Raw genomic sequence first — 16,083 nt, 5'->3', positions numbered from 1 at the left:
TGATGGATGGATGATGATGGATGGATGATGGATGGATGATGGATGGATGATGGATGGATGGATGGACGATGGATGGATGGATGGATGATGGATGGATGATGGATGGATGATGGATGGATGATGGATGGATGGATGATGGATGGAGATCATGAGGGGACTCAGGACAGAACCGTGAGGAACACCAGAGGAATTCTATTTCAGTGCAAAGCAGTAAAACTATTCAACATGACCGGAAACGTCAGATCGGCTCTAAAATAACGTCACCGACGTTTGATGCGACTCCTGCACGCCCCCGTGTGGCTGGCCTGGGATTGTCCTCTCTGCTGATGGAAACACGGGGAAAAACTATGGAGAGTGAAGAGTGTCAATTTAAATAATATGAAATAATAATCTTAATTTACTTCATGTCTGAGCCAAGAGGCGTCAGGGTCTCTGCAGGAGCAGCCAATCAGATGTCAGGGTTCCCAATCATCCCGCTCACCATTTTGTGCTTCATCAAAGGAATCATTTATGAAATGATGAAACAATATAGTTTTTAAAATGAAAACCATTTAATTGATGTACATATAATTAATTGTATATTTAATAAATTTCCATTTATTTCCAGTTTTAAAAAAATAATGTTTAATTATTTCAGAAGTATTCATCATAATTTAGCACTCTTCACTCTCCACACAAAATTGAGAAAAACATGAAACATGTACGGAGACCCAAAAGTGCCACAATCCAACAAAAAAAAAATCTACTTCTTGTTTATAAAACATATAAAAACAAAATATGTAATAGGTAAACTATAAAGTATGAATAATTTAATAAATACATGATATTTTATACAGGACTTAGCGAGACAGCACATCCTATTTAATCCATTACTGTTGTCTGAAGCACAGAGAAATCCATATTGTGCTGCAATGAGGGGCAAAAATAATTAGCTGTGTAACAGAATTCATATAATAATAAAATTAAAATGTAGTTTTTTTTTATTGAATTGTGACACTTCTGGCCTTCCGTACAATTGTTGGGGTTGTTGGACTGTTTCTCCAGGAATCAGACTCGCAAACCGATCATTTTTTTCTCATCTATTTATTTTCAGTACTCAGCAGTAAGGGTTATAGTATATGGACAAGTTCTCTGTTAAGAAATGAATTATCAAAACATAGTTTATAAAAGTGTATAGTAAGCATTACATCATATATACGCATGAAAACGGAAAGTTCGAGCTTCAAACGGAGGATTACAGCCGCTCCAAACTTTCCTCTCTAATCTACTGAGACGCAGGCAGGAAGTGTCGGAGGACAGACGGCGGATGGGGACATTTCTGTGTTCTAGATCACATGGACTCCTACAGCACTTGACGTCACTGCACGGCTTTCACTTTATTTTTATTTTTTGACTAGCACCGGCGCTCCTCGACACGCTGACAGACACACACAGGCTTCCAACAGTTAAATAAGGGAAACGGGAAAGAAACACCAATAAATACAGGAAGTGGGACAGAGCCGGGCGTCCCGCCGCCGGAAGTCCGTCCGGAAGCAGGGAGTCGGCGTGACGTCACGGGGCGAAGGAGGCAGGATCCGGATGAGTCCGTCGGCTCCGAGCGGAGGGGTGCTTCACATCGACACGGCTCTAAAGTCACACAGCCTAAACACTAGCGCGGTCCGATACACGAGTTAATCATCAATAATCAATAATCAGCTTCATATAAATAAATGAGTTACTACAGGATCTGCTTCCTTCGGTCAAAGCCGCAGAGATGAGAGTTTGGGTCCAGTTCACACACACGGACTGCAGGTTGATGGGTTAGCCAGCAGGTGGCGCCGCAGGCAGCAGGACAAACATGGAGGAATTTCCGGTTCGAGTCGGAGAGCCAGCTGATCGGGCTCCGAAAAACTGAAGAAAAAAAAACTCCAATTCGGAACCAGAACCTGTTTCTGGGTTGATTTGAGAAAAACGCTGTGATCGGTAAACTACGGTGCGGTTCTGGTTCTGATCCGCTCAGCCCGTCAGGTTCCGCAGGCATGAAGAGTAAACCGGGTTCTGACCAGCGATGGGACTTCCGGCTCTTTGGAGGGAACCGAATCTTCAGGATCAGCTCAAAGAACCGTTCAGATGATCAGTTTTTAACACGTCATTTTATCCCCAACATGGTTTTTATGTTCACCGTTTTTGTGGGTGAAGTTTAAAAACAGTTAATTATCTGAAATAAGTTAAAAATGTTTCTTTCAGAAACACGTTTTCAGAAATATATGAAGGTTAAATATGTAGCGTTTACATGCGCTGTGTGCATTAATAACGTTTTGATGATATTTATAACAGCAGAGCGAAGAAACACGAACTGACGTCACATCATCTGTGACCCAGAACTGCGCCGGGTTTTTAACATCGTCGCCCTCTACTGGTGCAGAACAGGCATAGCAACATTTACTAATGGAGAACCAGGACTTCAGACTTTAACCCGGATTTGGTTCTGGTGGAGGAGGAAAAGTCTCCAGAACCAGAACTTAGTCAATAATTTAGCAGCTAAAAATGTTTTTTTAAACTGAAAATGTTTACTTTGTTGCCAGTTTTCTGATTAAATTGCAAGTTAATTTCAAACCCTGAAATTAACAGATTTAAATTGAGTCTCACTACTATAAAAACATAAATAAAAAGCTGGCTGTTCTTTCTGAAAATTACATTTCTGATGTTTTTCCTCCGATTCACTTAATTTGACCCAGTTCAGCTCAAAGTTGTGACTGGAAATCTGTGAAGTTGAAGTTGAGCTCTCTGAGCCACCGTAGCAAACAGACGTTCTTCCAGCATCTGCACCGTTTCAGGGTTGGACCAGGAATGTTGAGACTGATCCAGCACCGAACATCAAACTTCCTGTGAAGCGTCAGCGGAAAGAGAAGAGCAGTAGGAGACGTTGCTATGGTAAATCCAGACAGTGTTGGATACAATCTGTGGTTTGATAAATGCGAATGAAATGCGTTTTAACAAACTTGTTGGCACAGAAATCATCCGCTCCGAGTCCGTGTGTGTGAACCAGATAATAGGAAGTGTCTCTCTGTTACAGCACACACACGCGTCTTAAGTCTGAAAAAGTCCCATGAGTCTCTGCTGCCCGACAGCAGGGCATGAAGGTCCGACGGCCGAGCTCCACTCATGCTACGTTTCAGAGTGAGAAGGCTTCAAAACACTGACGAAGGCCACCAGAGGAACCAGCAGCGACCCAACGACCCCACAGTCCGGGTCAGGCTCAGGTGCTGCAGCTGTGGGGGGGCATCATGCAGGGAGGCATGGTTAGCAGAAGGTCTGTGTGTGTGTTTATCTGTCCTCACACACACTGCCACCACACACCGAGGAGGACGAAGGTTTATCTACGGTTTGGCACCGCCAGCACTGGACACCCCCTTAGACTACACGAAAGGTCCGCCGGGCATGCCCAGGTAGTTGGGCACTGCCATGGCCGACGGCGGCGGCGTGGTGCCGCTCCAATGCACCTTCATGTGGTGCCGCAGGTTGGACTTGGAGGAGAAGCGCTTGTCGCACTGCTGGCAGGAGAAAGGCTTCTCCTTGGTGTGGATCCGGCGGTGGCAGATGAGCTGCGTGGACACCCGGAACGACTTCCCGCAGTCCGGGCACTGGTAGCGCTTGGGCTCGGTGTGGATGCGCCGGTGGTTCTTGAGGGACATGAGGTTGGGGAACTCCTTCTGGCAGGAGGAGCAGAAGAAGGTCCCAGTCTTGTGGCTGTTCTTGTGGTTGAGCAGCGAGCTAGCGTGGCGGTACGAGCGTCCGCACTGGTTGCAGATGTGGGGCTTGGCGACCTCATCGTTGCCCTCGCGGCTGCGGCCTTTAGCCAAGCTGCCGGGATTGAGTCCTTGCTCTTGCATGAGGGTGAGGTCGAGGCCCGACCCCCAGCCCAGCTCCTGGGAGCCGCCCGGCCGGTGCTGCTGGGGTCTGGGCTGGCGGGGTTGCGGCATCTGGCCGTGGGTGATCTCCATGTGGAGCCTGAAGCTGGCCTGCGTGGGGAAGGCTCGCTGGCAGGACCGGCAGGTCAGCTCCCGCTGCTTCTGGTGGACCCGCCGGTGGTTGTAGAGCTGCGAGGAGACACGGAACGCCTTCCCGCAGTCATGGCAGCGGTGACGGCGGGTCTCAGAGTGGATGCGGCGGTGGTTCTTGAGGGCAAGCAGGTTGTTGTAGGTCTTGAGGCACACGGCGCAGTGGTAGATGCCGACGGTGTGGGTGTTCTTGTGGTTGAGCAGGGAGCTGGCGTGGCGGTAGGAGCGGCCACACTGATCACATCTGTGCAGAGACAAACGGTAAGAGGAGAGAGCGGGGGAGGGGCGGGGAAGAGACAGAGAAAAATTAGTGACGGGAGGCAGACATGCAACATCACCTGATAAAGTTTACATACAGGTATATGATCTGAAATCCGGCTCAGAGCTTTCTACAAACTGGTGCACCAGCTAACGTTTCTACACAGGTCACTGGGGGGGACTGCTGTGTGGACGGGGGACATGGACACACAAGCAGGAGGAAAGTGGGAAGTATCTGCTGCTTCCTGCACTGCACACACAGCCTCTGTACCTAAAGGGATGCACTGAGCGAGTCTGCTGCCCATTGGAAGAACCGGCCACAGCTACGCTAAATTCCCGGTTGGTAATGCCGACGTGTGTACATGTGCAGTGCAGCTAGCTCCAAATACTCCCTGCTCTTCCCAAACAAACATCAAAATGCAGCAGCCTCATTCTGCTCAGCAGCCATCAGATCAGACACAATCAGAGGAAAGCTTCAGTCAGAGAAGAAAACAGCATGTAAACAACATCTGAACATGACATGAATGATTGAAGGCAGCCTACAAACTACAATGTGTGATATGCTAACTGAAAGCAAACGGGGATGACTTATCTGGTCTCTAATTCAATCTGTCCAAACTTCAGAAAAATCCGAATTCCGGCACGCGTATGGTCCCAAGGAAGCCGGATTGGAGATCATATACCTGTAATAGACACGTAGAGACCTAAATTTATCTGCACTACTTCTTTTTGTTCCAACTTCGAAGAATCACAAACAACTGACGAGAACTCACGTGTACCGACACTCTTCTCCCTCTCCTGGGGGTGCAGCGGCCTTCCTCCTGACCTCCATGCCTACCTGGTTGTCCCCACAGCGGTGCCGGGCCAGACCGGACCTCCCCTGGAAACTCTTCCCGCAGCTGGGGCAGCCGAATGGCGTAGCGCCCTCCTCATGCACCTTCTGGTGGTTACGCAGGAACCTTGCCAACCGGAAAGCTTTCCCACAAGTGTGGCAGATGTGTTTCTTGCGCTGCGTGTGGATGCGCATGTGGTTGCGCAAGGCCATATAATTGGTGTAGGGCTTGTCGCAGAAGTTGCAGCGGAAGTTTCCGGTCTTGTGGGTGTGCTTGTGGTTGAGCAAGGAACTGGCGTGCTTGTAGGTGCAGCTGCAGAGGTCGCAGGCGTACGGCCGCTCGTCAGAGTCCATGTCAACAGAGCTCCTCTCCATGCTGATGTTGGCGGAGCTGCTGGTGGAGGAAGACGAAGGAAGGTGCTGAGCTGGGCAGTCGTGAGCAGACAGTTCGTCAGCCGTGGCGAATCCTTCGCAGCAGCCGTCGCACTCAAAGTCCATTTGGGCCCCAGGGCCCTGCGGGCCTTTACACAAGCCAGCTGTAGTGTGAGTGGCAAGCTGCCGCTGAGTGCGAAAACCTTTACCGCACTCCTGACAGTTGTGCTTCTTCTGGGCAAAGTGGAGGCGCAGGTGGTTCTTCATGGCCAACCGGTTGGGGTACGTGGAGTTGCAAACATTGCAGTGGTACTCTCCAATTTTATGAAGGTTCTTGTGATTGGCCAGGCTGCCAGCATGGCGGTACGTCTTTCCACATTCCTCACAGGCAAAAGGTCTTCGCCCACTTTCAGCAGGGTCAAACTTCTGGGGCCTGGAGGTCCCAGCCGACGAGTAAGGCTTCTTAAAGCCTTGATGGCTGTACTTGACCCCCATGACTGGGCCCTTTGAGGACTCTGCTCTCATTGTCTGCATTTGAGATGGTCCAGGTTGCTGGAAGCGGGAACCGTTGGGACCGGTCCGGACGAGACCTTTGGCCCGGTGCTCCTCATGGAGACGGAGGTGGTTGATGAGCTGCTTTTGGATCTTGAAGGCTTTGCCACATTCCTCACACTTGTGCCTGGAGCAGGGACGACAAAACGTGAAGGAGACGCGTAACAATCACAATGTTCCTACAAAGAGAAAATTCTGTACTACATACAACTGTTAGCAGAGAGAAGTGAGTGAGATACTGCCTGTGGTGTTCCACAAGGATGCTTTCTTGAACCCATGATTTATCTTAAAAAGTAGACTGGCTAAACCAACATGATCAAGTTCTTCAAAACAATAACATAAGAAGCATTACTTTCAACCAATTTCAATTGCACATTGTGATGCAGTCGGTGTACTTTGGCAGAGACAATAAACTAACAGAAGTCCTACCACTACATGGATGCTTGTGTTGATGAGGTTTTCTTGATCATCTGGCCCTTGCTTGTAACTAAAAAGCATGAGCAATCCCACAACTGGAGAATAAGGTAATAATTTCTAAAGAATTTGACATTTCTTACTCTACAGAAAAACACCTCAGACAGCGGACATCCCAGCAGATTCAGTCCAAAGCTTACAGAAATGACCAAACAACCAGAGCTCCATCTCTAATGGCCTCAGTTAGCAGGTTAAAGGAATGGTATCAGCACTGAACCAGAATGACTGGAAGAGTTGAAAGAGAAACTCTCTCTCTCTAAAACAGGACGGCAGCAGGACTTAGGTTAGCAAAGCTGCATCTGGATGAAGAACAACACATCTGGAAGGTCCAAGCTGAAGCCCGATCTAAACTGGGTCAAGGCACGTAAATCCAAGGCATGCCAAGTATTTCAACATAACAGAGTTAATCTTTTAGTGTAACATAGCATAACATCATATAGAATGTTCTCAAGCCATGGGTCTGAAGTCAACCAGACACCGTTACAGGCCCAACCAAAAACAACGGCCACTCAACCCAGCAGAGGAAGGATCTGAAACCAAAGTCTTTGGGATCTGAGGGAGTTAAAGTTGCAGAGTTGAAACGTATAGTTTGGTATTGGTTCGACTGGTACAATATTTGCTATATTTTCAGCTGGTATGACTCTCTCACATGCTGCAGTGAGTCAAACCAACCAAACCCTTTGAGCAACCTGTTCCCCCCTTGCCTTAGTTCAGGGTGCTGAACCAAGAAAAACTGAATGACACAAAAACCTCTGAAGAAGACACTGAGCACAACTTCCCTCTTTACCAAATGTGAACAAGAATGGAGTGGCCTCAGATTTTACCTACGTTTGTAAGCGGACCAGAGTTCACTTTTTTGGTCTCCATCATAGCTCAATCTGCCCAAATGAACTGGACTGTCTAGGCAGAAACACTGGTGTTGGATTAAAGCGGGTTAACTCGGGCTGGTGGGAATGCAGAATTAAAGAAATTATGGAAGGCCACCACCACATGAGCCTGAGGCTTAATTTAACTCAACATAGGAAACTTAGGCTGGAACTGGATGGACTGATCACTCTCTCTGGCTGGAGGCTCATGCTGTTTCTAGCTGAAGTCTCTGGTGAGGCCAACAACAAACAGGTTTCTCACTTAATGAGTAGTAAGCAATCCTGTGCAGATGAAGTGTGACTCCTTTGAGACCGGTGGTGTTCAGTCACAATAGACTGAGGAACAACAGGACCGTGATGACCTTAATGTCCAGGACTGCTCAAAGAGTGGACCGGCGTGAGCCGTCCCTTTACCCAAGGTATGGGCAAAAACCTGCATAAGCACTCATAATGAAAATTGGCATTGCAATTATCGGTTGCCGGTGATTTCATGACCATCCTACCGATCAACTGATCAATGCTCCGGCATCCCTTGCCCAGAATGCGCAGCCGCACTGACCCGCTGCAAAGGGCTTGATGTTGGGCTGTTTGGCTTGTAGCCCACAATTCTACCAACATATTTTGTTCATCTCTTTGAAAAACAGCATGATGTCTTTGGAAACTAAAGACATGTTTATTTTTCAAATAAGTTGCAGGGTTTAGCTTTCAAGACATTTACGACCATATTTAACTGTTCACATGTTTTGAGATTTCTTGTGGAATTTCAGATGATGTAATATAATTCTCCATAGCACCCATTTTTAAGCCCACTTTTTCATGACATTTAAAATTGAACTAGAAGCGTACCTTTTGAGGTCGAAGTGGGTCCTTTGGTGGTTCTTTAGCGCCAGCAGGTTGTAGTAGCGTTTCTGGCACACCAGGCAGCGGAAAACGCCGGTTTTATGAGACTTCTTGTGATTGAGGAGCGAGCAGGGGTGTCTGTATCCTCGTCCACACTGGTCACATTTGTGTGGTTTGTCACTTTGATCAACCATTGGCCTGCGCCCATCACCACTGGCTCCAGCTACAGCTTCACCACCAGACATCCCTTTGCCTCCATTTAGGCCAGACTTATTCATTCCTCGGTTCTTACCGGGGCACAAGTGAGTGACCAGGTGGTGTTGGTCGGCAAAAAACATGCCACAGTCCACACATATGTGGTTACGTCCATCCATCTTGTCACTGCCATTGGCTGAGCCGCCGGTGATACCCTGCTGCTGGCCGTCTGGCCTCTGGGGGCCGTGGATTAACTGGTGATTCAGGAGGTCCTGCTTCCTGGAGAAGCTCTGGCCACAGGTGGAGCAGATCATCCTCCAGTCCTGATCCAGATTGGATGGTCCTGCTCCTATCGGGTTATTGGCGTGGCTGCGAAGGTGGCTTCTCAGAGCTCTTAGGCTGGCATAATGATTGCCACATACCGAGCACTGATACACCTCTCCATCATCGTCGTCGTCTTTGTCGTTACTGCCCATCCTCTTACCCCCACTCTGGGAGTAGGGTCTCTGGCTGCTGCCTTCTTTAATGCTGCTGGAGCTCCCGGAGGGCATGGATGTCCCACTGGAGCTGTGGTAGTTCATGTTCCCCATGAAGCCATTAGACATGTTGCTTTGCTGCTGCTGCGGTGGTGGCTGCTGTTGCTGTCCACGGCGGGGACACATGTGCGACTTGATGCCTGAAACATCCCCGTACATCTCACCGCAGTCGGCACAAACATGTCTGTCTGCCTGCCGGTGAGTAGAGCTGCTCTGGGAAAGCGAGCTGCCGTCAAACCGATCATGGAACTCTAGGGAGTCCAACCCGCTGCTATGGCCGCCATCCGGCACAAAGTGAGAGGAATCACCAAGGTTTCCTGGCAGTGAGATTGGAGTGTTTGTGGTGTTGCCCTCCTGGACGTAGCTCTGCTGGGAATCCAGAGTGAGCGGCTCAGGAGACAGCCAGTCGCCGCTGTCGTTGCCGATTGGCTGGTTGGAGGGGCGGCCCTTGTGGCTCCTCAGGTGGCTATGTAGTGCCGCCAGGTGGGGGTACTGCTTACAGCAGATGGTGCACTGGTAGTGGCCGGTCTGATGGCATCGTTTGTGATTGACCAGACTCCCTGCATGCCGATAGCTTTTACCGCATTCTCCACACTTGAAGCGGCGCTCTTCGTCATCTGGAGAATTGGCCTGAGGTACACGGCCACCAGAGGGCGATGCCACCGAGCCCTGTGATCCAGAGCTGAGTGTGTCCGAGTTGAGTATGGAGCTGTCCTGACTGTGGGACGGTGGATGAGGATCATGGGTTAGATAGTGAACTTTTAAAGTCTCTAGGTCTGGGTGTCCAGCCCCACAGTATGCACATGTGTAAATGGGGTTGTTGACTGGGGGACCCATAATTGGGTCGTACGGGCCCCTTTTATCTGCAGGAAGTGGGGGTAGGGGCAGAGGGTCACCCAGTGCCGGGGTGTACGCCGGGGACCGCACGGCACTCAGATTGTGAGGCATGATGCCGGGGAAGCTGCGCGGCAGTCCGAGTGAGGGCGAGGCCGTGTTGTGCAGCAGGATGTGCTCCTGGAAGTCTGCCTTGTTCGGCAGCGCTATCTGACACAAGTGGCAGAAACAGGAGGCAGACTCATCGCTCTGAGATGACTGCGAGCCGGCACTGCGCTCCGAATCGTGGAGGCTGCTGCCAGCGCCGCTGCTCACCATGGTCGCCCCTGGAGTCTTGAACTTTGAGTGAGTCCTCTCGTGGCTGTTTAACGCAGCCAGATTGCTGAATTGTTTAAAACACACAGAGCACTTGAAAGTTCCTTGTTGGTGACACTTTTTGTGGTTCACCAGACTACCGTGATGCCGATAGGTTCGGTCACACTGGTCACACTTGAACGGTCTGTCCCAGGCGTCGTCAGATTCAGGGGAGCCTTTTTTCCCGTGGTCGTCTGTCTCGTGGCCAGGTAGGACACTATGTCCAACACCACTGTTGTTCAGATGGGAACGGCCAAACCCATCCGAGAGGTCCTGGGCAAGGCCGAAGCTCCTCTCGTCGTGGCCCGCCTCCTCAGGGGCCTCCTCGTTCTCCTCCTCTGCGTGTGCACTGCTTGGGGACAGAGTATGGATCCGAAGGTGGTTTTTCAGAGCTACCGCGTTCGGCAGCGTACGCGTACAGACTGGACACTGGAACGAACCCACTTCGTGAGACTTCTTATGGTTGGCAAGGCTGGCTGCGTGCTTGTAAATCCGTCCACACTGTTCACACTCAAAACGACCGCTCTCTTCCTGCTGATAATGTGCTTTCATATGCTCTAGAAGACTTGGAGTACTCGGGCAGACCATATCACATTCTTTACAGGGGAATCCCTTGGCACGACTCATATCATGCATTGCCATAGTACTCTACCCCGGAGCAGTTGGAAGGAGTCACGGTTCACAACGTAGTAATGAACAGTGAAGGGTTGGGGGACCATGGGGGGTAGGGGAGGGGAGAAAACAAGGTTGCTTAGCTCTTTAGCTGAGACTCCAGGCCATATTCCACCACCAAAGGACATCCAGCCAATCACGGCCCGCCTTGGGGGTGGCGGGCCAGCAAGGGGCGATGGGCACACCAATGAGGAATCACTGTGGAGAGAAGAAGAACAGTTACTTTTGGATTCACCCGACAACAACTCTTGATTTCTACAGTGAAATCTTTAGTTTTGATGGAAAATGCTTACAAGGTAAATTATTGGGAAAGTCAAGGGTTAGTACTAGCGGTGTGCAATGTGAACTACTTATTTTCACAATATTTAATGTTATTTATTGTGGTTTATCGTCACTGTGCATGGTTTCCAGTTGCACAGTAAAAAGAGCTACCAGGAACCAATAATGCTTCAAGAACATCAAGGAAATTCAGACACATGGCTCCACGGACAAGCACCGCTTTCCAGATCGCTAAAGGCCGAGAAGCCGTTTTTACCCATCAGCCATCACTTCGCTCACTCGCCAGTTTGACCTCGCCTGTTTTTATGTCCATTTGAGTTTTCAGTTCACTTTTTGTCAAAGGAAAAGTCTAATTATTCATAGTATATTTTTTTATGAGACATTTGTTTTTCACTGGAAAATTGCATCCAAATTTCATTGTACAACATTCAACGTTACAGAAGTAAAGGTTCCATTTATACAGCAGGTTTATTTCACAGTTCTAACCTCTGTTAGCAACCATGTAGCTTTAGCAATAAGACCACAGACAGACAGCTGGTTTTACTATGAAATTTGATTTTAAACATAAAACTTGATTATTCATAGCATGTCCCACTTTAGGAAAAGCTAATTCAGACGCATCACTAGCTGCGTCCGAGTCTCTTAAGTGTCTCTGCTGGGCCAAAGCTGCGATTGTCGTTGGGAGTCACACAGAATCATTCTGAGGGCTGCAGACGGCCCCCGGGCCACACTTTGGACATCCTGTGGCAGCCAGACGGGACAACATTGGCCCAGTTAAAATCAGGCTCCTGTTTGAAAGAAGAGGAGGAAGGAGTTTGGGTTTGACTGGTCCGCTGCCTGAAGCAGCAGGAAGCAGCCGGTTCCAGTGTTGACCCGGCCCGTGTTTGTTCTGGGTCATGTGACCATCAGCGCTTCACCTGCCTGCAGGTCAACAGGATGTACAATAAAACAGCAAACAGGAGCAGATCCACTCAGAGCTGGACGTCCTCCCTGCCCCTCCAGTTTCCCTCACATGAAGATCAACCTTTTGGTTTTCTTATTTATGGCTGAAACCACAGAAGGGCTGGGCATTCATCCATCATCATCCATCATCATCCATCATCATCCATCATCATCCATCATCATCCATCATCATCCATCATCATCCATTTCTTATTACAATTTTGATTTATCATTGTCACAATAAATTCCAATTAATGAAGTTTAAAAAACCAAAACTTTTCTCATCAGGATTAATAGTTTCATTATTTTCTCCACTGTTTGTGTAACGAAAGCATCAATAAATACTAATACATTAGGAAATACAGTTACTGTGTGCATTTATTGATGTAAATCACTTCTTTGTGTGGCTAAAGATGCTCATTACAAATGGGAAAGTTTTCAAAAGCGTTATTTGAATTTGTGAAGCTATAATTGTTGCCATCCAGACAGTTACCTAAAAAACAAGTAATCAATTATTTTTACACTGCAAAACAAAACCTTAGTAAATACTAAGATATAACACAAATATCATGTCTAATACAAAAATCTTAAATGTAACTTTTCAGAATGAAATATGAGTCAATAATTCCTCAATATTGATGAAAAAGTTCCAATTCCATCGGCAGGAAAAATGTTTTGTTATAAGTATAATAATTATAATAATCTGCCAGCAGGAATAAAACTTTTTCATTAATATAAAAATTAAAATTATTTTTATCTTATTTCAATTGTACCAAGATATTTGCACCAGAAACCACACCAAAAATACTTGGTAAGATTTTGTGATTTTGCAGTGTATCATCACTTCTATCATTATCACAGAATATCAGGATAAAACTTTAAGTCCATATGATCAACTCATAGCACAGAGACTATTAGTGAATGTTTTCATGTTTAACCGTCTTCAGAGTTTGGTCCAGATTTGGGCTTCATGCTGATAATAAAGCAATAAAAACCCATAAGTGTGAAAGCTGGACGGTTTTCCTGCAGCCTCCAAGAACCGACTGCAAAAACATCAGAAAAATAAAAGTTCATGTTTTGTGATGCAGCCAATCAGACCAACACCAATAAACTTATTTATAGTCATATTTAAGCTGATATTATATATTATTATTGTTAAAAGCACATTTTGAAATGGTCTATAAGTATTAAACACACTTTTCATCAATCCACACTTTTGTTTTTAAAAATCAGTCTGATGTAATATTTAAATTTGAATGAAAACCATCATAATTAACAGAAATAAAAGGATTAATTCATGGAAAAAAATCTACTTAACATTTGAGAACTGGATACATTTTAAATATCCAAAATAAATAAAATTTAAAACACCAGACTGAAGACTTTCATCATTCAGATTATGGTAGAAAGAGAAAAACGATAAATAATGAAATTATTGAGCTAGTTTAGATTTACTGCCGCCAAACAACTGACACCCCGTCATCCTGGCGCGGCGGCTCTGGTCCAGTTTATGACCCCAGGAGCCGGTTAACCTGGGAACTGTTCACCCCTCAGCATGATGCTGCAGCAGCGGGGTCAGAGTTCAGGTGTGAAGCTGAGCTGCAGCCAATCACAACTTTCCCTTCAGCTCATCATGTAAACAAACCTGCCGAGGCCTCAACCCGACCGGAACGGCCCGGCTCCGTTCACACCCCCCCGGTCTGACCCGCTTTAACGGTCCCGCCGCTGCTCCGGATCCCCACCCGGTTCCTGGCCCGAACAGAGCCGGACCGGACCCAGACAGCCGCCCGGGGCCGCCTGACCTTGGCCCGTCTCCTCCCGCCCCGGTTCGGCCTCGGCAGGAGTCCATCCGGACAAAGCGGGGCGATCCGACATTTCCAGCCGCGGACCTTCCAGTCTGAGCGGGGAGCCGCGCTCCGTCCCCCGCTCCGCTGCGGGGCGCGGCGGAGCGCCGAGTGTTACCGACATGATGCGGGGCGCCACCTGCAGCCATCAGCCCACTCCCACCGAGACCCCACGAATATCTGAAATGGCTTTCAGCCGCGACGCCGAGCCATTTTACCGCAGCTAACGGGGTTAGCTCCCTTTTTAATCACAAACACAGGCCCTCTTTGGTCCAGCCGAGCTCCAAGCCCAGTCCACCGACCCAACATGGTGCCGAACCCCGGAAGAGTGTCCCGCGGTCATTTCAGAGACAAATAACGGATATTTAGAGCAGAGGAGGCGGAGGAGGGAGCTGATGCTCGGCCGAGCTAACGGTTAGCGCCTGGCTAGCGATTAGCATCTCCGCGATGAGAGAAAACAGAAAAGCGGAAGTTAGGGACAACCAAACAGCAAGAGAAAAACGCACGTCCAGTAGTCCCGCATAGCTGCGTGTCCAGCTTGGAGGCTGATCTCGGAATTTCCTTCACATTTGGTGCCGGAAAGCTGCCTCCGCTGCAGCAGCTAGCCGCGGTTAGCAGCGCAGCTAGCTCCGAGCTACACAAAGATCCCGACAAACACACCGCGGCCCCCCTTTCATGGAAAACATCGGCTTTCCTCCTTTTTCCGCCACAAACTCACCCCTCGGTTGGCCTCTGCGCCCGCCAGCAGAAGGAATCACGGCCTGGACCCGCAGATTGTGCACCTTTCACAGATTAGACATGCTTATTTTCTCCTCCTGCTCACCCTCCGACTTTTTCTGCTGTGTCCCCCCGCCGCCGCTTCAGCAGCACACTTCCTGCCGCTGCCGCGCGCGGCGAGCCGAGCGGCGCGGCGCATGAGCCCAAACATGACAGCGTTCCGCGGCATCAAGGTCCAAACCGAACCGAACCGAACCCCGTCTCTAAAGAAAACATCTTCAGATATTAGTCTGATAATTATGTGAATGAATCTGTGCGGTCAGGACCCACCAGGTCTGAACTCTTCCAGTTGAACAGTTTCAACACATTTATTTAAAACGCCTCCGTTTAATTGGCTGACCCTAAGCAGTCACAGATAATTAGTTATTTGTGAACAAACCAAACTCAAATCTAAAGAATTCAACGTTTAGATTGTAACAACATAATTAATAATGAAGATAATCCCTTTAAATCTCACTGTAAAATAATAGATACTTTAATTTATTAATGCTGAAAGTGTCAACAAATGTAATTATATTCTCATTCTCAGTGAACAAATGTGAAAAATGTTCATCAATGGTTTAAGCAAAAAAAGCAAGTATCAATGGGAAGCCCCTGATGGTTTAAGGGCACCAGCTTAGTTTGCTTGTGTTTTGGGCCGGCCCTCTGTGTGGTCAAACACCAACACGCCCAACCTCAGCCTGGTAGCTGAGGTTATAACAGTCAGTCAGAATGAACACAACAAAAACTAGGAAATAACACAAATGATGGGAAAACAACATACACAAAGAAAAGAGAAAACAACTCATAGAACAATCTAAAAACACAACAACAGCAGCAGGAGCAACAGCAACAACAACAACAACAACAACAACAGCAGCAGCAGCAACAACAACAACAACAGCAGCAACAACAACAACAACAACAGCAGCAACAGCAGCAGCAACAACAACAACAGCAGCAACAACAGCAACAACAACAACAACAACAACAGCAGCAACAACAGCAGCAACAACAACAACAACAACAGCAACAACAGCAGCAGCAACAACAACAACAGCAGCAACAACAGCAACAAAAACAACAACAACAACAGCAGCAACAACAGCAGCAACAACAACAACAACAAACCCCTGAGCTGCTGCAGGAAGCGCATATTTCAAACCGTATTAAATCTTCACGTAAATTTCAGGTAGTTCTCAACTTCTGACGTCCAAAATTGGATGAGTTGACCCTTTGCATAAACACACACACACACACACACACACACACACACACACACACACACACACACACACACACACACACACACACACACACACACAAATACCAGTACGCCTCAAACATACGTAAAGTTCTGGTTCCACTTTGGGTTCTGAGTTTCTGAGCTCCTCCTGGCCGCTGCTGGACTACATGTCCCAGAATGCCGTGTTGTGG

General features: G+C 48.0%; 1 protein-coding gene across 5 annotated transcripts; it reads right to left on the bottom strand.

Moving 5' to 3' along the window:
- Positions 1-1,064: 1,064 nt before the first annotated feature.
- Positions 1,065-14,783, bottom strand: LOC103469455 (zinc finger protein 646). Of its 5 annotated transcripts, none has more exons than XM_017306222.1 (5): positions 14,609-14,783; positions 8,241-11,023; positions 5,137-6,181; positions 4,891-4,981; positions 4,202-4,286 (listed from the first exon to the last, which is right to left on the bottom strand). In XM_017306222.1, the coding sequence occupies exons 2-4, from the start codon at positions 10,793-10,795 to the stop codon at positions 4,919-4,921; spliced, it is 3,663 nt and encodes a 1,220-aa protein (XP_017161711.1). In that variant the 5' UTR covers positions 10,796-11,023; positions 14,609-14,783; the 3' UTR covers positions 4,202-4,286; positions 4,891-4,918. The 5 variants fall into 5 exon arrangements, with proteins under 5 accessions (XP_008415362.1, XP_008415363.1, XP_017161710.1 ...); XM_008417143.2 differs by having other exon boundaries at positions 5,072-6,181; positions 14,609-14,782; XM_008417140.2 differs by lacking the exon at positions 4,891-4,981 and having other exon boundaries at positions 1,065-4,284; positions 5,072-6,181; positions 14,609-14,781.
- Between the last annotated feature and the right edge of the window lie 1,300 nt (positions 14,784-16,083).

The sequence above is a fragment of the Poecilia reticulata genome, linkage group LG8 (assembly GCF_000633615.1).
Source record: "Poecilia reticulata strain Guanapo linkage group LG8, Guppy_female_1.0+MT, whole genome shotgun sequence".
Lineage (NCBI taxonomy): Eukaryota > Metazoa > Chordata > Actinopteri > Cyprinodontiformes > Poeciliidae > Poecilia > Poecilia reticulata.
The sequence above is the reverse complement of the archived record's forward strand: the minus strand, read 5'-3'. Positions and strand labels throughout refer to the sequence as shown.